The 22,863-nt window shown below is 34.3% G+C and overlaps 1 protein-coding gene across 1 annotated transcript in view; it reads left to right on the plus strand.

The window, feature by feature from the left end:
• The window catches only part of LOC128998571 (alkaline phosphatase-like), a 55,411-nt gene extending 39,778 nt beyond the window's left edge, over positions 1 to 15,633 (plus strand). The window contains exons 7-9 of the mRNA XM_054424765.1: positions 5,576 to 5,770; positions 8,153 to 8,490; positions 15,375 to 15,633. Coding sequence (XP_054280740.1) covers positions 5,576 to 5,770; positions 8,153 to 8,490; positions 15,375 to 15,554 — 713 coding nt within the window. The 3' untranslated portion in view covers positions 15,555 to 15,633. The remainder of the gene's footprint in view (positions 1 to 5,575; positions 5,771 to 8,152; positions 8,491 to 15,374) is intronic.
• Positions 15,634 to 22,863: the final 7,230 nt, after the last annotated feature.

Consider the following 22,863-nt stretch of genomic DNA (forward strand, 5'->3'; position numbering starts at 1 on the left):
CTAAAAACCTCATCTCAGAACTGTATATGTCCAAAGAGGGTTTCCAGAGGGGTTCTGGGAAGTTAATAGACCAATGATTAAATTAAATTAAATTAGGTGTGAAACTTGAGCGCACACTGTAAACAGCCACTTTCGGTATTAGTACTGACACCTACTATAGGCTTAGGTATTAAAAACATCTTTGTGCAATGTTTAAGGTACACCGATTACGTATTATAGTCGTGGCAGGTAGACAAATAAATAGACACCTCCTCATTTTTATAATATTATAGATCAGTTGTAAACGTAACAGCAATGATAATAATCTATAAAAAGGACAATTCAATTTCGGCTAACCTTTACACACATTAAAGACATTTAGTGAAGATTGTCTCTTCTAGAAATACAAGAAAAACTAATAAAGATCCATTTATAAGACTGTCTCCCATGCGGAACAGTTTACACTAATCCTGGAAAGGCCATCATTCATCGTCCTTTGACGCTTCACGAGCTTTTTATGAAAATAATTCATCCTTTATCTTAAAAAATATCACCCAACTTGGCAATCTTTATATAAATCTACCCTGTAAGCGAATTGCAAATTGCTTCTTTGTCATAGCTTGACAAGGGAACTAAGTTACGTTTACATTGGGATACATGTATGAGAACATGTGTGAGATACTTGTTGAATTAAAAAATTCAGAAAAACATTTTTCCAAAAAAGCTCACACATTTTGTATGAGCTTCAACATTTCCTCATACATTTTGAGTGAACAAAAATTGTTTTGAAATTTAACTTGTGTGAGGAGATTTAGGAATATTTACCCTACAGCTGTTTAGTTTTGAACAGTTTAACCGGGGTTTTTATGGGGTGAAAACTGGGTTTTCCCATTTTGACCATAAAAACATAAAATTCCCTACTTGTGTCTAAACAATTTTAAAGATCTGAAAACCCCCCTAAATGTAACTGCAAGTTTTTTAGGTGCAGGTATAACTTTTCTTAATCAACTTTTTTTTATTAAAGGTGACACTTTCTGTAAAAGGTCCTCAAAATATGTGGTGTATGCAGCAGTGATTCTTAAATCCTAAACAGTCTTACAACGTGGCCTATAAGTGGTAAAAACTTTTCGAAAAAAGTGACTGCCTGCTGTAGAAGAAGAATGTTTTGAAAATTTCCCAGAACGAAAATCACGATCCCAGCTATAGACATCAACATTCGGAATCCTGCAAGGTTCGGTCCTTAAACCACTATTTTTAATCTAAATCATACTATTCCATTACAGAATTCCACGATAACCACAATTAATTGTTACATTAACTCCAAACCAAGTTCTCACATAAAACTAAATCCACTACCCTAGACTACTTTATCTGCCAGTCATAGGTGGGACAACTTCCCGGGCCTGAATCAGCAACACTGCGGCGAAGAGGACGAATGATTAAATTAAAATAAACATTAAAACACCTTTTTAATTTACCTCTTTGTTATGTATAGACAATTTATTTTATGAAAAGAGCTTAGATAATAGTTAATCTTTACTTACTAAACCTATTATTAGCATCAATTTAATCAAATGTTTGCTTTTTAGGAATATGTACTTGTATTTAGTATATACGATAATTATAGATTATCTTTACAATAATGTTTAATTGTTTACTACACTTTCAGTTATCTGTGATATTCAGTTGTGATCAATGATATTGTGATATTATTTTGGATTGGAATAATACATGGGGAATGTAAATTTATCATGTGTTAAAATCTCGAACGTATTATACATTTTTTATTCGTGATATATTACAGAAGCCTTGGTGAAATAACCGGAAACGATTCTTCATCAGTTATTGTGACAACATGAATGTCACCACTATGTGTGTTTTCCTCGGTTTTTGTTTCATATAGGGCTTATAAAACGTACATTTTCTTAACACTTATTTTGGGATTTTTTTTGTTCAAATACATTATGAATTAGATATAACTTTTTATTATGCCTTTTAAATTCTTATAAATGCATAACCTTAGCGAAGTAGCACTACGTTATCAAGCAAATCAGTCAATATTTTTTTTTTATCAAAATAATAATTTTTTTTTTTAACTTGGTGAAAAACTTACAATTCTCGACTACGTCAACGACGCAACAATACTTGCTTTAGTCTTGACCTTCAATCTGTTCGTTCCAATCCATCTATTTATTGGGATGATTTATATCCATAATACTACCATATGTTTCTATCATTCATCATGCAAACAGATGAAAAACGTAAAAGCTAAAACAAATGTACAGAACTTACCGAAAATGGTAAAGCTTATTTGTATTATTATTTTCCAACTGCTTGGCTTTACTTAAGCTGGAAGGTGAAATATGAAGCTTTGTGAATCTTATGAAATTAAATTAATTCAGTATTTTGGCCGTTTTAAGCTATACACATAAAGTTTTGAATTCTTCACTTTTAACTCCAAATGTTATAACGATATCTTTATAAACAATGTTTATTTTTATTTTTTTGTTTTTATGTAAGTTATTTTTTCTATGGTTCATGTTACCTGGGAAAATAAGTCATCCTATAGATTATCACTAGAATAAATTACTATCCTCATTAATCGCTAAACAAAATATGTAGCCGTTAAGCGCAGATAAGCTAAATCTGTAACGTTTATACGCTTAATAAACAAACAGCGCACTGCGTCAAACATTTATTTTAGCGATGTAAAAACAAAATGAAATTATTGCCAAAACTCAGATGGCTTTTGTTAATTCAATTTAGTTTTCCCTAATCAACGGAATAAATCTTTAAATACCATATAATTTAACTTATATATTTCAATGTTTAATTTTAAAATCATATTATACCTTAATGTTTGATCAAACGGAATATGTTTAGGAGTTTAACACGTTATTATTTTTAGATGTCATGCATTAAACATTTAACTGTTGAAAACTTGTGTTAATCCGATGTTAAGAGGGTACTTACATGGGTTTTGGACGGATATAAAAGTTTTGCTAATCTCATGGTAATGTAAGCTTTGACCGGCTCTAATTTCTTTGAGTTCGTTGTTCGTTTGAGATCAGATTTGTGGTCTTGTATTATACTGTATTTACTGTAAATTAAATATCGTCATCTCTTCTTCCTTTCAGTGAATGTTTTATTTTATCAGTGGAAGAATTATAGCCACTTATGATAATGTTTTTTAGGGTTAAGATAATAAAACTATTGCTACCATAATTCATAGAAAAATAACATCTTTAATATTCATGTTAACGCTATTTAAGGGATTATAATGGGCGTTTTCCATTACGATTAGGAAATACATCAACCACTGCAAACCTGCAGACTATGCCTTTGCCAGATTGGATTTGCACTGAAATATTTCCTTAATAATGTCAGATGATGAAGTGGTACGATTCTCGTAATCTGCCGAATGTCATGATTGAAAACTTGGCAATAAAGAGACATGTTGTTGGAAATGCACCACTCATTAATGGGGATGTAAGGCCAGTCTGCATCCTCATAATCTCGACACCTCTATAAAAATCCTAACATCGACGGCAAAGAGCAGTGTGTCCACCTTTAGTGCATCAACGAGGTCATTGCTTTGTTAGCTTTGGGGAACCCCTAATGTGTGGCAAAACTCTAGTGACCCGGAGCACGGAAAACGTACTACTATAACCCAGAATGCCAACCGCATGGTAAAAAGCATTAAGCGTTTTGAGAGAGCTTTGCCTGTCAATCCGTAGGCAGCGCCACCAGCGTTGCCATGCAAACGTTTTCTGTGCTCGGAGGCAGTTAAACACGTAGGTGGCGTCCCGTAACGTGGTCTCTCATCCAGTCAAGGAGTGGCCCAACAACTCCATAGGCTTCGAGTTTGGCAATAAGTATGCCATGGTCCACTTGATCAAATGCTTCCGCAAAATCAACGAGGGTGACATCCATTTGTCTACCATTTCTCATGGCTGATAGGATATCATTTTCAACAAGTAGGAGATTAGTAACTGTAGACTTGGAAGTAGTGAAACCATGCTGACCGTGGCTAATAGAAATGTGACCTTAGAAATGGCTTAAATCTTGTCAAAACCAGCGTCTCGAACACTTTTCCGATGGACGACAGTATACTGATTGGCCTGTAGTTCACCACTTCTGAAGTATTTCCACTCTAAGAATTGGGACTATATGGCCAACTTTTAGTACGGGTGGAAAGATTCCTTTTTGGATAAAGGAGTTTAAGAAATAGGCCAGTGGGTTTGCAACAGTAGTTCGACAGTACTTTAGAAATGAAGGAGGAATGTTATCAGGGTCTGCTTTTTTATCAATATTTAAGTTTTCAATGATTTCCATTACTTCAGATGATGTGAACGAGATTGATGATAATACTTAGTTGTTTTCAAATGTAAATGAGTGGTCAGCTGCGACAGGCTGGGAAAATACTGAGGCAAAAAATTCAGAGAACATGTTAGCCATCTCTTTATAGTTATTAGTCGTACGCCCGTTCAAGTAGACATGAGTTGGAAAAGCGGTTGCATTCCCTCGTAGACCGGACGAAACTCTAAAAGCTATGATGATTATTTAGGATGGAGTTACCCACAGGGATGAGATAGATTCTGTAGCAGGTGCGACTCAGTGCCTTGCAGCTGTTACGCAGAAAAGAGGATATACGATAGCCAGCAGACTGCAGAGTAGATTCTTAGCACCGGTGAGCCCATTACTTATCGATAACAAGATTTATAGGGTCTTTTGAAAACCACTTGGGAAATGGGGAGGTCCCAATCCGTTTAAAAGAGCTGCATGTAACGCAAATGTCACGTAACGTGTCAATAATCAACTTAAAATTTGCCTGCAAATCGGTACAATGATTGTATATGTGTTGTAGAGCTGGTTGTAGAGAGCATGAGTGAAGCAGCTTAAAGGTTACATTTCCTTAAGTTTGGAGAGGTACTATATTGTGGAATCCGTGCTTTGTGGCAATTATGAAGGGACCAAGACAAGGTAGTGATGTAAGGCCGGCCTAGCAATTACATCTTCAGCTGGGGTAACTAAAACGAGACTCTAATTACTAAAGACCAGATCCTGAGTAAAATTCCTATGATTCTTGGCGTGCCTTACTTGCTCCATGGAGTGACGTTCAGCTAGGTTGTCTAGAATTATTTTCGTGTTTGTCCCCAAACGATCAAATGCATATCCAGGGATGTGAGCCACCTACAGATTGCGCTGATCTAAATTACTAATTTTAGTGGAATACACGAACTTTTTTAACAAGAAAAACTAATGGAATGACTTATTGTGAGCTATAGCAACTGTTATGACCTATCAACCTGGTCAATAACAAGAGATAAGGTTTAATATAATTTTTGACACCAGTGCATTCTGTGACTGGATCACACCACTACGTTCTTTTTTAATAAAAAGATTGGCTACAGCTGGTCTATATAGATGGTATGTCGACTTCAGTCCAATAGTCAATGCTATTACATTATCCATAAAGTGCAGGTAAATACAATTTAATAATGTTTTTTAGCATCTTCTTTCACATTACCGAGCTATTGTCTTCAAAAGTGTACTTACTTATTGTAGCACTTCTAATTTCGTAATGTTTTGTTAGGTGGCAGAATCGATCACGCCCATCACTACAACAATGCGTATAGGGCTCTGGATGAAACACTCGTGCTCGAAAACGTTCTTCTCAAACTGCTGGCCCTCGTAGACCTCACAGAAACTCTCTTTGTAGTTACGTCAGATCATTCAAACGTCATGACGTTTGGTGGACTTTCTACCCCAAGAGGAAATCCTATTCTAGGTGAGGCATTTTTCCTTAAAAGAAACTTAAATTATTTAAACAGTAACTAAAGTGTTGAAGGCCTACCTTTTTTATCAATAATAGAATAAACTTTTCATAGGCTTAGTACACATACAGGGAGGTATCGTATTATTAAAAAAATATCCGCGCCGCAGAAAACCTGCAGACTAAGCTAATTTCCATCCCTGGCTGGAATTCAATTAAATTATTTCCTTACAAATTTCAGATTTATTTCCTATTTAAATATCATTAATTTAGATGAGTACTTAGGTTTGCTGCTACAGGGAAGACAGTAAGGTGATTTTATAGCTTAGTATGAACTAATTAATTTTTAAATTTCATCAATATATGTCCATTGACAAGTAAGCTACAAATATTAAAATAAACCCCCAGATGTAACCTTTGAATACCAATAACAATAGTTTTGGTTCTAAAATTTTTGGTTGTCTTTTAATGTATCTTTAAAATTAGGGATACTTCCCTGCTCCACCCTGTATATTCTCAGGTCCCGTGTTTTATACAGCTGTAAAACAAATCATGGTACAATAACTTTTAGAAGGATGAATTTGTTTATACAAACTCTCGACGGGTGCAAACTAACCGATATGTTATCCCACAGGCGTATTCGGGTCACCAATACCTCAACACATTCAAGCGACGATTTATTGTTATAAAATAGCAAGGCTTAACATTTGTTATTGTACCTTCCTTCTCGTTTCAAAAGATCTAAGATATAGACTAGATCAGTAAATTACACGAGGATAAGAGTACAATCCGGTTTTAAGTTATTGTGACAACTGAAAAAATATGTTTAAGTTGAACTTTTAGGTTACTTAGTTCGGCAATTTAAACAAGTCAAAGTTACGCATAGCTTAAGCATACCTTAAAACGCTTTGTTTTGAAAGTATTACGTCGTAAGACTTCAGCAATCGATATTGTTTGTTTGTCTAAGCGCTCAATATCCAGTAACCCTCCCCCTCGGATGTTATAGCCAAATATTATCACTAACGTCAATATATCCGTTACCTGTCAACATTCGCTACCTCCGTTCGCCTAAACTTTGTATCGACAAAACTCTAAGGAGTCTGTAACATCATATCAGAAACAGGCAAGCAAACACAGTACCCCGTGTACCTGTGATTTTGCACATGGTTAATTAAAATATTTCTTTGAACATTTTATCCATCGATATTTATTTAAACATGAATTTATTTGCGATTGAAAAAACATTTGAAATAATAATAGTTTGCTACAAATACACGATATTCTGAAATTGTGAAGTTATTAAAATTCACAATAGCATGTTTTATCTGTCTCCTTTCCCCCGCGCGATGACAATATAAACTTTTTCCTTCATTTAAGATAAAATGTTTTCGTACAACTCTACAAGTAAAACAAAACAAAAGCACGCGCCCTAAGGACTTGATTGTGATCCACATCGTTTTTAAAGTATTGCATACTTTAGTGTTGAATGTCCATAGTCTGCTACATTCAGAAAGTATATATTTTGTAATATATAAAACTCATTTTTGTGTTTTGATGTACTTTCTTTCGTTGGTAATGTAGTTTGTATTCAGTTCTTAGTATGTTGCTCATTCATAGTTTTTATTGGTTATGTCTCCATTTTTTTTAATTTTGTATTTCATAAATGTTAAATATAACGCGTACTAGTAAATAATTGAATTAAAATCAACTATTTGCAGTTAAGTTTAAATCCATGTAGAAATCTGTATAGAAAAAAACTCTAGAGTTTTACAAATCTTTGTTTTGTAGAGCAATCTGTTATGGATCTTCCAATAAAACTACCTATTATGCCTATAATCTTTAACATACTGAGGAATGGTTTATTTCAAATGTTACTTTATAACTTACAAACCTATATTTTATATTGTTTTATACTTGTTAGTGGAGCGGATATTATCAAATTACAATAGATATCTTTTACAATGATTTTGTAAAAAACTAGAAAATTATTTTGGCAACTCCTTGCACAATAAGTGTCCTAGTCATGCTCACATATTTCGGGTGATTGTTGAATATAATGAATTATATTTTGTATAGATTTTTCGTAAAATGAAAATTAGTCTTAGCTCAGATACGATTTGGGGTTACCGCGAACTCATTTGGGGGTTTGAGGAAGGGGGATTTCAATTTAATACCAGCATAACCTTTACCATAACTTATTATAAGTTTAAAAAATATATAGCGATTTAAAAATAAAATACATCAGTTTATTATGCAGATAGTCAATTAAGTAACAATAATTGATAAGGTCTGAGTAATATAACTTTATCATTAAGTGTCATGATAAATAGGGAAACTTAAAAAACAAAATAAAAATGAATCCAAACGTTATACTAAGCTTGACATTTGACACCTTAGGAGCAGACACGAAGGTTTCTGACGTTGACGGGTTGGCATACTCTACCCTCCTGTATGGAAACGGTCCAGGATTCTCCAGGCCTCGTGTGGTACCTACCAACCAGACCAGCGTGACAGAGGAGAGGAACGTGGTCCACGGGGCTGCTGCACCTCGCCAATGGGCGACCCACGGTGCAGAGGACGTTCCTATATACGCCCAAGGACCACTAGCCAGCGTTGTGTTCAAGGGTGTGGTCGAACAGAGCTACGTACCCCACGCCATAGCTTACGTGCTGTGTCTGGGCGAATACTCCAAGCGGTGCAAAACCCTAAACCAAACCAGCATTAGACAGCCTCAGGTAAATACAAATATTTTTTATCCGCACAAAATGTAGAGATTTTTGCACGCGTAATAAAATGGCATTTATGCTAAGAGACTTTTCAGTCAAGAGAATAGTAAAATGTTGTGCACATAAATATTTCCGATTCTATTTATAGACATTCCTCCAATAAGCACGTGAATCGGTTTTGTAGTTGAAATTTTCCTCCGTGAAAAGCTATTAGGTAGTCTTTTTCCTAAACCACCCTCGGAGAATAAGTCCCGTTTAAGCGTTAACACCTGATTACACAAGCTTTTAATTTCTTTTGTCTTACGCCCTGAACTCAAAATGTCCTGCGTAGGACAATGAAGGATTTTGAGAATAATTTTGATGTCCACGTGATGGCCATCGGCTAGCGACAAATGTCTCTATTCAACGAACTTCTCGTTTTAGTTGAAAGCTTTAATTTTAAGTGACAGAAAATATCTTAAAAAATAATGATATGTGTACTGAATTGCATATGTTAAATATACATAATAATATCCATGCCTCTGTAAATATCTGCCGCTCTTTGGACTAGGCTTGTAATGTCTGTTCTGAGGTTTGGTAAGAGTGTTCAGACCAGCAGAAAACTTTTCCAATAAAGCCTACCGGACAGTTAAAAATTTGTTTGCTCTAGCAGTCGCTTCTGGTAGGCATAAATGGTGTTTCATTACGATGTGGTTGATTTGCATACAAGTATATGGTCTACATATTTGTCGGAAATATTTTATATTCTAACACTTTCCAGTTTTCCTGTGGTAACACTATCACAAGATTTAAAAATTAGGTTAAGTTAAGGCATTTGTTTTAACCCATCACTTAAATTAATCTAAACTATATTTGTATTAAAGATTTTCTGTTACAATATTTAAATACCATAGTTAAAAAAAAACAGTAATCCTCATTCATAAGTTAAATCCTCTTCCAACTAAATATTCGATGAAATATCTTTGGTAAAGCAAAGAGATAAAACAGATTCTACGAAATATTAAATTCTGCATTTGTAAGAGCTTTGCAACTGAAGCTGCTTGATCAATTCATACCAAATAAGCCTCTAAAACGCATTGAAATATTTAAGCGTTGTAAATGCTGCATTATATCAATATTTAATTACTGTCCTGAAATCAATACAATATATAATCTATATACAGTATAATAACTTTGGCTTGGCTTGTATACTAATCCTGTTATGTTTAGGAATTTTCTCACATGAGAACGAGAACAGTTTCCAAAAACTTCGTGAAAACCTGTTTTATCAATCACGATGGGAAATTTCCGCGGTTACCTCCCGTTATCTCCGCGTCCCGCCACCTCCATGTACCGCTACCTCCGAATTTCAGAGTGACCCCTATAATCCTCGGTTACTTCCTGCGTTAAGACTTTCCGTCCAAACCTAACCTAACCTAACTTAACTTAACTTAACCTAACCTAACCTAACCTAACCTAACCTAACCTGACCTAACCTAACCTAACCCACGGGTTAAATTTGCATTAAATCTTCCATCCACGGGGCTTCGCAGCCGTGGATGCAATGAGAGCTAACAACGCAGGCAGTGACGGGATTATAAGGGTCACTCAAGAATTCGGAGGTGGCGGGACAGATTTGGGTTCGGAGATGGCGGAACGCGGAGATAGTGGGAGCACACGATTTCCGCAATATCCTTTTAATGTCATAATAAAATGTAAGGATAAATTTGAGGGATTATTGTGGAAATTTTAAATTGTGATTGATAAAACAGGTTTTGACGACGTTTCGGGAATCGTATACTCCTAATTGTAAGCAATCGTGATTGTGAACAGTCAGACTGTGATCATTTGGGTTTACGAGGGGGAAGGTGTCATCTGTGGTATGTGGGTTCACGATTCCAAACACATTTCGAGAGGTTTTCAACCCATTCGCAGAAACCCAACGTTAACAGAATGATTTGGGCAGAATCACAAATCAATACAAACCAAGGTGATATTCATACTGCCACTGGAAGAGGGTTAGTTTTTCAGCATTCTTGAAGACGCGTATCTTAATGAGACTTAGTACGTAAAGCTTCGCATATATTAATTGAGATTCTTCCAGACTTGCAAATCCGGTCACATAATACTTAAAATGGTCGTTTATTAATACTGTTGGTTATCAATAATCAAATAATCTTAAAATAAAAGCTACAAACCAATCATTTCATATAAATACTGCCTTTAACATAACTAGCTTAAATAACATGATTATACATTATAAACCAAAATATCAACCGGTCTCTCCTGTTTAGCAGCAGTGACTTGACCATTACAGATTCCAAATGTTTGTTGTCAGCCTGGAAACTTATGTTTAGGTTGTCCTCGTCACTTTTTAGGTATTTGCAGTCCTTACAAGTTTACCCTTGTTCGCTGTTTGCATCTTGTACATAACCATTAATTATGCATTAGGAGCTTCAAATAAGAGATGCTCAGCAATTGGAGGCTAACATGAAAGAGGCATTCAGGTTCTCTATGCTAGGACAAGTATTCATGCCATAGATTACAGTATAAGACGAAATATAATGTATATATACATATATATACATAATATATATAACATTCACGATCTGGACTGTTAACAAGTAGGGGACCGCGTCTCGTTGTACCTAGTTGTACCTACGTGAATTGAAAAATATTTTACGCCACACTACATTATTTTGATGAACTTCCCACGCAAGGATTTAGTCCAGAAAACAGCTGTTTGCCGCCAGCTTATTCAAATGGGGTTTCATTACGTACTACTGTACTGCAATGAGTTTTACCGGACACCAATCAGCTGTTTATACTGTATTTAGGTGGCAATGAATGGTTATAAACAAAAACATGACTAGTGATTTTTAGTTCTTTAGTTGGTGGAAATATATAAGGATTTGTACAGATTTAGTAGTATGGCGTTAACTATCGTACGTAACTCGTCCAAAATGTGTTCACCGGACCCGTATGGTAATCCCGTACTCGACTTCGTCTCGCACGGGAACGACCACACTCGTCCGGTAAACACTTATTTTCAGGACTAGTAACGTAATATATTATTTCATCGCACTACGATGTTTTAGCTGTTAAAAACGTTAATTGGAGGCTAAAAGTTACGCATTGCTAACCAGGGCCGAAATTCCAGCTTTCGTCGTCATTAGGGGACCGAGCAGGTCTTTACGGCCGTAGGGCCGAAAATCAGATGTTCGCTTATTTACTTAAGACATTAATACAGCCTATATTAAATATGCAAGCAGTATATCCATATGAATTGCAATAGACTTGTTTAATTGCCACCGCTGCCTAGCAACTATTTATTATTATTTTTGCCGATTCCTTTAAATATTTCTTCATATAACCTTAAAGTGTTAGTTGTGTGGATTAGTGTGCATTTATTTTACGGTACAGACTTCTCAATTTTCACCCCACACTGTAAATAAAACATGTGATTGGAATGTCTTCCCTTTGTTTTGATCTTCTGTTTATATTTCGTTGTTATTTCGTCACCAGCATGGCAACCCATAAGGCCCATGTTAATTTTTCAAATTTTTTAATCAAGTTTTTATGCTTATTTTTTAGCTTATTTTAATTTATAAAAGGATTTTGTAGATAGACAGGAAAACATCTTTCTAACCATATGCGTAGATTTTCTCTGCGATGTACACGAGCTGAGAGAAAAGGTTTTAAAGAAACATGATTGCCTATTAATCTATATATATAATACGCTAAGCCGATTTTTGTAAACAGAACTCCTCCCTCATTTTTGGACCGATTTTGATGATTAAAGTGTCAAAAAAATGGCCATGATCTGCAGTTTTGCAAAGTCTTTTTCATTTTTTGAAATCTTTATTAGTTTGGACAGGATCTTCCATCAAAGTTGAGTTTTCTCCCATAAGATTAACATGGGGGAATCTAAATATTTTATTGGAAACTTTGTCTCCACTAATTTGAGAGAACGGCTGGGCGTAGAAACTTGGTTGAGGTATCCAAAGAAAGGTCTTGGTCTGTAGATGAGTTATCAAAAGAAAAACGAAGTAAGTTCCCTTAGGGCTCTGCCCCAGAAGCCTTTAAAGATCCCTCTACGGATTTGTTTACATTTTGGTAATGTGGATAATACTTTTTAATGAAACAGCTGTTGATTTTTAAATTGTATTTTAAACAACACACATTTATTGGGAGTTACTGAATTGTCTAAAAGAAGTATTTGCAATGTTATTTTCTGATTTTAAAATTGATTTTCTTCCGTATCATGTCATGTTTTGCAATATAACGTTCTATTACAAAATCAGTGGAAAATCCTTTAATCACAGTAACTCTAACAATTATTTTTTATTGAGCTGTCTTATATATATTTAACGGGTTGGTGTCTGCCCTTTTCACCTTTTTTTGGCTGTAAAAAATGGCCCAATGAGTAAATACAATTTAAGCAGCTCCTGTCATGACAGAAAGGTCATATTCCTTTTAAACTAGATTACATCATCCTTTATAAGATATGTTTATTAACAATGCATGTAAACGTCAATATTTATGTAACAGCCAATTTACAGTATTTTTTTGCTTTTTGGAAATGCCACATTCCCCTGTCTTTTGAATTATTTGTTGCCAATGAAGCCGCACGGCCATATAAACGAGGAGGCCACTAATAGTTCAAGAATAAAACCCAAATTCACTTCAAGTATATTCCACTACACCTAACATACCGTAGAGAGATTATATTGTAATCGATAAGGCTGAGACAACTAACTGACATCCCCCGTGTCAAGGTATTTCAGCTTTAACAGTAACCCCACGACCAATTTCTCAAAACTGTGCTAGAGGGTTATTCATTGCACAGAAGTGCGATGTGAACTGACGCGACCTGACGAAGGAAAAATCAAACTTACACTGTAACAGATATACCTCCCTTTGAAGTTAGAACGTGTCTTCCCAACAAACAGATATTTTTTTTTTCAAATAAAATCATAGATTAATCTGCATTACACTGATGAAATCGCAGAATTGATTAACTACATAAGATCCACCAATACGATTTTAACACTATTAAATGGTTCTTCCAAAGGAAGAGATACCAGTGAGATAACATACTAATAATAACTCCGATGACGTACGGTATGGGAAATATTTTATTCGTTGAATGATCAACCATATTTGGTAACTAACGCAATTAATTTCTTTACTGTTTATACTTATTACTCTTTAAACAATGCTAAACACTCAAAATATGTATAATTTCACTCAATTTATCGCACTAGATGAATTAGCGTAAGCCTTGAAAGTAACCGTCGATTTCGACGGAATTCACCTAGTATATAGATATTTTCTCAATTTTGTATAGTGTGGTGAAAAATAGCAATCGTACCACGGGACATTTTAAATTTGCAGTTTTTTAAATTTTCTCCGTGACTAGACGTAGGTACAACTAGAAGTAGGTACAACTAGTCGTCCGCACCACCGGCAAGTTGTACCTCTACAGATTTTGGACGAGGTACAAGTAGACCCCTGTCGCCAAAATGCAGCAGGTACAACTAGACGCCGCCGGTACAAGTAGACAGCGACCAACAATTGGACTCAACCTTGGGAATCTTGACTTGATCTCATGTGATAAAATCCCTAAACATAACAGGATTAGTAAACAAGCCCAGCTAGTTTAACTTTATGTTGTTTTCCAGTTTTGGAGGAGTTTTTAATGAAATTAGTCAATACTTTGTTTTCCATTGAATTATACTCAGAGGGCATTGCATTTTTTACTTATACCATTAATCATTTCACAATGGTCAATACAGAAACATTTACTAACTAGATAAAAAATGCTGAATGGAAATATTAATTCAGCACTTGAAACATGAGCGCGAGCCTACTTAATGGTATAATTTTTAGTACCTACTCTAACTTTCTTTTTATATACGTGAGTAGCATGAATCTTTTGAATTTATGGAACCTGTTGTAGCGTTGGGCTGTGTATGGTGAAATATGGAATATGGTATGGATGGATGAGGGTTATATGGAAGTTAGGAACATGAACTTGAGTTACCACTCAAGTAGGTGTTGGATTGTGCCAAGAAATGGCTGGTCAGGTTAATTTAACCGAGGGATTAGGAAGCGCTGAATCTGTTTAATTTAAAAGGAAAAAGCTTAAAAAGCTTTACCCAAAGGCTGATCGTGCTCATTGCCGTAAACACCCTAAGCAATCTTTTGATGAACCAATTTATAACATGCACAAATTATAACTTAACCACAACCTGAAAATCTCAGAGCTGCATTGACATGAATAACTAATAAATTCCTTACTATGGAATACTAAATTCTTGACTGAGATACTTTTATGGGCTAGTGAATTACTTGTATATGCAGGAGAAAACTTATTGATCAATTTAATACAATTTCATTTATGTTACATTGTCCAAACAAGTTTGATGTTTAAGCCTCCAAACTGCATCCTATAACCCCTTAATTTTCCCCGGCAACCCCTGACTAAAGCTCACTATTTCATATTCTTGAATTTGGCAAATTTAACAGCTTAAATACTACTTTTTTAGGTAGCCTACTTATCAAACGACGATGTTGACCGTTTGAATCAGGAAAAAGAATGGGGGGATGAGGAAAGTTAGATTTCTTGTCCTGTTCGTTTCTGCCAAAACCCAGAAGTTTGTTGACGACTGGCATTGTGTAGCTAGACCAAAAGTGATTTATTTACTGGGTATATATGAAATGATGTTGCGCACGACACACTGTTTAATGGACAAGACCAAAGATACAGTAATTGAATATGTTGTACAGCAGGTCAGGTACGACCTGTAATTAAATATTGCAATTGCTACAAGGACTACCACCTTAATTGCATCTTACGTATATTAATGGACGTATTCTAACTTTGATATTCTGTAATGTTTGTTTGTCAGGCTTGCATCACCCAAGATTCGTCTGGAGGTCAACCTAGAGGGGGCAAAGCCCTCGCCAGCAGTCAAGGCATGTTACCGGACTCATCGGCTAAGACACTTTCCACCCTTTGGACATCCCTCCTTTTAGGATTCCAGTTCGTGTTCCTATTTACAGGACAGACAATAGGACATTTCAGATGATCATATTTCAGTTACATCTAAGATTTGTATATATAATGTAAAATTGTATATATAGTGAATTATATTAATTTTACTACGAGTTTGAGTAATTTTTACTACCTTAAAATATTTAATGGCTTGTAAAATGACATTGTATACTAATGGAAATTGTCGATACTATTTCACCATGATATAGCAGTTTGAGTAAAATAAAGTCAACACCCTGGATAGCGGTATATAACCTGAAAGGTATACGTTGTAGTCACATAGTAACGACTTGTTAAATATTCTCTCTATTTCTGTCGATATTTTTACGATCACAAGGGTTTTGTTAATTCTTTTTTTAATCGTGCTGAAACAATTATTATCCCAAGAAATCGATAATCCCAGTTGTAGTAAAGAAAATTTCAGATGTACTTAATTCATAAAATGTTTGTTTTCCATTCAAAGTTAAAAGTTAGTTTACAATCTGAGTGCTGCATATGTTAGAGCTGTTTACACAAAAGTAATGATTTAAGCCGGTTTTCGCTGCCAAAGAGTCCAGACATAAATATTGCCAACACTCCTGGTTAAGTCGCTGGCAGTGTCTCTTCTTGTTTTAGAACAGATGAGTTCTTATAAGGATAAAGAAATCGTCGTTATCAAGCGATGTGACCTGTGTATATTTGTCGTGCTTTACGCAATATGTTATATTTACAAGCAGAATTTGTTTAGATATATTTTTTTAATCAAGATGAGATCGATAAAAAATAGTTTATTTTTAATTAATTAATGAATTGACTCGCGAAGAGCTCCCTATTTTTTTAATTAATATCAGATGCATCGAATGCGGTTTAAGCTTTAAGCTCTATAGTTTTAGTAAATACATACGCAATGCCCTAAAGTCGCATTTGTTTCTGAATAATAAAAAAAAATACAGAAATATGAAACAAAATTAGCATAGTAAATCTTGGTTAACTACTTGTATTTACAATAGAAACAGTATAAAAAAGCAACAACTAACTTTTCTTTACACTTTGAATTTATTTATTATCACCATGATTTGGTGAACTTACAACAATGAAACGATTCAACAATAAACGTTTGCATTTGTTGTCAAGTTTTGTTTTGTATTGTGCCTTGTGCCGTAGTAACAATGGATTTTTAAATTGATCATAAAAGGAAATGCTGTTACGGGTCTATTGCCTTTAACAATCAATATGAAGTAATTAGGGGTTTCTGGTAAAAAGTACCAGACTACATTGGAACATACGACGAGGTTAATCGAAGAGGATCCGTTGTTGACCCGGATTTCTTTTTAGAACGCTTTGGGTCTCATTTTCTTTTCGTTGCCAGCAGCTTATAGTTAGTACCAGGGGACTGAGCTTTGCTCGGGTAAGATCATTAGTATATCTGAGAGCAGCCTTTCGTCAAAGTAATGTATCCAAATCTTTTGTAATTTATATTTATCTGTTAAATTGTCAATTGCAGTTGATACTTAACAAGCACAGTAACAAATATTTTACAGACTATAAGATCATTTTAAAACTATTTTTAACACAGGGAAAGGTAAAGTCGTGTTTAAAAGAGTATTATGGTGTTTAAGCTATGAAGTAAGCAAGGAATTTTTCGTTAAGAGGTCTAATAATTCAAATAACATCATGGAACTCTACTTCTAGCAGGTGATTTTCAACAAATGCTTTCCTGAATCAATGTGAATGAACACAGTAACTCCATAATTATGTACAGTTCGTATTTTTATATAATTGGCACTTTATCCTGGCATTGTAAATATCAAGAAACGCCCTAGAATTTTGACACTATGAATTTATGCAAGTTGTTTATTGCAGCAAAACCTCGCTAACACGACACCCGGTAACTCGACAGTCGACAGCTGACGGGGTATACGCAAAAAATTGCAACACAAATGCCAAATTGGTTGGTCATGGATGTCGAAGTGTATATTGCTATTATTAATGTTAAATCGTTTGGTGGTTTAGTCGTACATTTAGCCTGTATAAACATATGTTACAATAATGTTAACGATCGTGATTCATGAAATAAAATAATAATCAGTTTACCGTAATGGCTGAATGGCATTCCATAAGACCCATGTTCAATTTTTGAAAGTTTGTACGCATATCATGGCGAAAATAGATTTTCCTGGCTATACCACTGCTGTAGAACCTATTTTGACGCAGAATCTAGTTGTACAATAAGTGTAAACGTGTTTCGTGGTGCCGATTCCGAGATCGAAGTAACAAATATTCAAACTTTGTAACTCATATACTCTTATATAATATAGGGTAGTTATAGTTATTTCAATGATGGACGAAAGTATAAAAAAATACCCGCTAGCGGAGCAGTTCAAATGAAGGGTTAAGAAAAAACTCAACTAAACGAAAACGCACCATTGTTTTGTCTACGGCCATTTTGTTCTAAATCGGAATCAATTGGATCTTGGGTGTGTTTATTTTAATGTGTTTATTGGGGCTGTAAAGTTGATTAAATGTATTTAAAGAACCTCTTTGTGAGACATTCAGCATATTTTTAAACATTAAAAAAACTGATATTGAAATGTGTAACAAGTATTGCTAGTTCTTATGGATTTCTAACAACAATGTTTGTAAAACTTTACCGAGAGTTGATCCACAGTGCTTACAGTAAAATATTGATTAGTATAATTATCATTTTACTATTTTGATTAAAGAAAAATTAATAAAATAGAGACACTTTGATTCGCTAGAGTTTATGCTTGCATTAAACATTTACACATTTACAATAAATGTTCATTTCATTTAATTTATTTCAACTGCAAAATTGCCAATTTATACATGGACTATTCAAATTACATGATACTGTGCAACAAATTTCACAAGCAAAAGCAAAGAACAATAATTTAACAATCAACAAAAGGAACAATAACAGATCAGTCAACGAGAAATATCAATACATACAATAACAATGCAAAAGATTTAAACAACAACAAAAACAGAACAATAAATACAATAAATTAATTTACAATGCGATAACAAACACTAGCAAGATCTAAGCAAACAGAAAACAGTGAGTTTTTCCATTCTAGGCAGAAACAATAAGTAGTAGTAATAATAGGACAAGTATAAACATGGGAGAGAAATTGCAAGTTTTGACTAGAAATACTTAAGCTACAAGGGAACAGACATTGCACTAACAAACAATGCCTTATAATTTATATGATCAATTTAACAAAAAAAACCATTACATGCAGAAAAGAAAACAGAAAAATTAGAGAAAGACATAATCAGAACATCAACCCGAAGAGATGATACCTATTGCACATCACTAAGGGCCACCGATCACTGAACACAATCACTAACTTGCGCCTTGAGCAGATTTCTCTTAAAGATGGATGAGCTGCAGCAGAAGATATCGAGGTTTCCAGGTATTAGGTTCCCATGCCTTTGAAGTGTCACAAATGGACTGTTCCTTCCGTAATTTGAGGAGGCTTAACCCTGGTGAAGAGGTGGACCGAGTACCAGTGGGAACCCTGAAGTTGACCTTTTGGAGTAGTTCTGGGTAATCAAGTTCAGAGGTGACCAGACGCTGGAGGAATAGTACGTCACGTAGTAGTATTAATGTTGAGTAATTCTTTACAAAAGAGCTTAAAGCTGAAAATATTGGTTAACGCCATTCGAGTAGAATAAGAATGATTATTCATTACTTTACATCCAAGACTACAACATTTGCACAAGTAATGTACAGTTACACATTTTTTCAAACGTGGCCAAACAATCTTGAATTAGATGTTTGTTATCCAATTCCCATTGGCTTTTTGTTTTATAAATTGAAAAATATGCTTTATGGTGAACTTTTACGTGGCGGTTGGTTTTAAAAGACGTCTCGTAAGTAAGTACAAACAAATTAGGAATCGGTTCAATGGGTTAAAATAAAACGAGAATCAAAAATTTATCTTTTTCAATACACAAAAATAAAATGGCAGATATCTCGCTAACGTAGAATTTGTTTACAAAAATATATTTTTGTTGTTGTTCTATTTAAGTTAATTATGGAAACAATTAATCCACATTGATTATTAATATTAAACAATGTAAGCTATTAAGAAGATAATGCCAGGGCATTTCTAAAATGAAGCACCTGCATTACTTAAATTTTGCAATATGAGCTCGTTTTATTGCTGCGTTTTATAGCCATTAAATACCATAGAAAAAAATCTAACCTACGTTTATTCAAACGAGTTCACGAACCAGCATGATCGGACTAAGGGAACGGGGGTTTATAGGGTAAAAATGGTGTTTCCCCATTTTTGATCCTAAAAACATAAAGTTTGGCAATTTGTTTCCAAACTATTTTGTAGAGCTTAAAAAAAAATAATTATGTATATTAAAGCGTTACTATGCACCTAATGGTTACGGAGAAAATTCCGAAAATTGTAAATTAAAAAGTCCCATGTTATTCTTATAGAGAATAAGTAAACTGTTGTAATTTGCCTTTTTATGAACATATTTTGATCAATTTTGGAAACTGTATTTATTTTATACTAAATTATAACACTTCACACAAAAAAACACCAAAACACTTTTTACCCTCCCTTTTGTAGCAAACCTAAGTACTCGTTAAACCAATGCTATTTAAATAGCGAATAGGTGAGATGTTTTAGAGTAGCGGAAAACATCGGAAAGACATAACTTTTGAAGGCTTTAAAATAAAATAGTGTCAATTATTTTTTTTTTTAGCTTTTGAGAATTATTTACCTCACCATATTCGTAATTCAAGTATTTTGCTGGACGTTATAAAGAATTAATTTACTTCATTCCTTGGTGAGAAGGGGATGTTAGGTCCAGTAGCTCAATAAACTCGCCAATATTCGCTTGCGGTGCAATGACCCCACAGTCAGCAATATATCTTGTTTCATATCTGGCCTCGCTGTGTATTTCATTTGTAACTTAAAACCTTGTGAATAGTGAATGCCTTGGTGTAAAGAATGTAAACTGTATGTATGTTTAAGATACCAGTGTGTATAACTGCATTTAATAAACGTAATGAAATTGTTTCAAGCACACAGATTCCAGCAAGACATGTGCTTTGATATTATTCTGGTCCTAATAAATGTTGAATTAATCCAACTGTAAAATGTTATAGAGAATATGCTTACATTTACTTTGCTCTCTGATGTGTAAGACAATTAATTGTCGAGACAAATGCATATCTACGTGAAGAATATACTCCTTTTGATGATTTTAAAACACATTTTTAAATACAGTATACCGGTTAGTATATTAAATCCTTTATTTAATTTGTTCAAACCAGCCGTGTGGAATGTTAAATCAAGTTCATTTAACAATTCTGCTAGTTTAGATTTAAAGGTCAATGCGAAATATTTAAACATTGTGATTTTACCAGTTGCTGCCATGGGGACCAATCAATAACCGTCTAATAATTATAGCATATTACGTTACTAGACCGGAAAATATGGGATTACCACACGAGTACGGTATACACATTTTGTACATGTGATGTAAATCATTTTCGCCATACTTAACAATTAAAACCTATAAAAAACCTAAAAACAATAAAACCCTTACAAATCCGTTATATATTCCCACCAACTAAAGGACTTAACAATAACAATACATAACTTATAAGAGAAGTTGTTTTTTTTTGTTTATTACCAATTATTATTAACTATAATCACTAATCAACTGGTGTCCAGTCAAAATTGATTACAAAAGTTTTTTTTTTTACTAGGACGAAAGGCACAAGCCCGGAATTGTTTTTCACATTACTTCAGGCTAGACCTAGGGGTTACGGCATTATCACTTAGATAAAATCCATTGGTGATTTAGCGGGATATAGCCCGGGACCCCGGAACCGGAGTCCCGGGCTCTAACCACTAGACTAGCTCGCTCCCAAATCAGCTGGTGTCCAATCAAAATTAATTACAGAAGTAGTACAATAAGAAATCTCATTTGATAAAGCAAGCGCGCAAATAGCAGTTATCCTGACTAAATCCTTGCGTGGAAAGTCAGTTTATGTACAGTGTAGTATGACGAAAATATTTACCTACGACCTTTTTTTAAACCATCCTTTACAGTTTTTTTCTTAGAATTGTGTGACGATAATTGTCTGCACAGCAAACAATATTACAAGTGGAGTCGCAAACGTTTGCTGAGGAAAGCTCAGCTTTTAATGGCTGGGTAAAATTTCTGGGTCTCGATGAGGAACCACTGGGCCAAAAGCCGGGTCTAACCAGTATAGGACTGCCTCAGAACGGGCACTGTGAACAAGTAGAAACAAGTCACCAAACAATCTTGTAATAATCACCACCAGACCTACGCCGATTCTCCACTCTCCTAGGGGGTCGTTGCTGACTACGCAACTCAGGCTTCATCCTAACTGTGAAATATTTATAAATACCTATAGCTGTATATAAATATCTAGTGTGGAGAATCGGCGTAAGAAACTGGATTAAGAAATGGAATAGACTCGTGTTTTTACCGGTTATATAAGATGACTTCATGTGACATTTTATTTAAATCCATTCTATGGTTCTGGCTTGATTGAGTAGTAGAACACACACACACCATCTGTATTGTATGTATTAGTAAAGAGTTATGGCCAATTTATAATACTACAACTTTTAGATTCTATTACCTGTATAATTATATGCAAATGTTTTCAATATGTAAGGATATCCTTTAATTCTTTAGAAAAATCTATTAACTTGTTAGTTGAAATGGGCAAGCCGATGAGCTGTTTGATTATAAATAAAAAAAGCGTTTGCAGTGTTAAATTTAGGAATATAAAATGTAGAAAATAATAATTACATTATAATGTATATATGGTAAAACTATACACATGCTATTTACAAAACAATTTCAGTTGCTGGTGAGTTTGTTGATTTTAAGGGAGCTAACCAAGACACTGTCACAAAAAGTGAAGCGATTTGTTAAAGTCATCTCCAGATATTGGAAGAACCTTTAACTCCTTCACTTGGTTACAAAAAAACATAAATCTTTGCAATTTATTCTCTATAAGCTACCAGTTAGAACTATATTGGCCTTTTATTTGTCAAGTTATTTTCAATGGAAAGAATAGTTTGCTTTAATACGTTATTTCAGAGGTGAATATGAAGTACGAGTACATATTCCTTTGCACGATGCTATTTGGTGATTACTGGTACATTTTTGGTTGTAAAGGAAATGTTAACCTATACTTATAGTCCAGGATATTATTTATAAGTTAATAAAACTATGGGCATTGGCATAAATAACGAAAAGGTATACAATATATGATATCCTTATTCAGCTTTAGGAGCTTAAGTAATTTAAATAAATCAATACATTAATGT

The sequence above is a fragment of the Macrosteles quadrilineatus genome, unplaced genomic scaffold (assembly GCF_028750875.1).
Source record: "Macrosteles quadrilineatus isolate MER2022 unplaced genomic scaffold, UCM_ALF_1.0 Scaffold_7__1_contigs__length_78375512, whole genome shotgun sequence".
NCBI lineage: Eukaryota > Metazoa > Arthropoda > Insecta > Hemiptera > Cicadellidae > Macrosteles > Macrosteles quadrilineatus.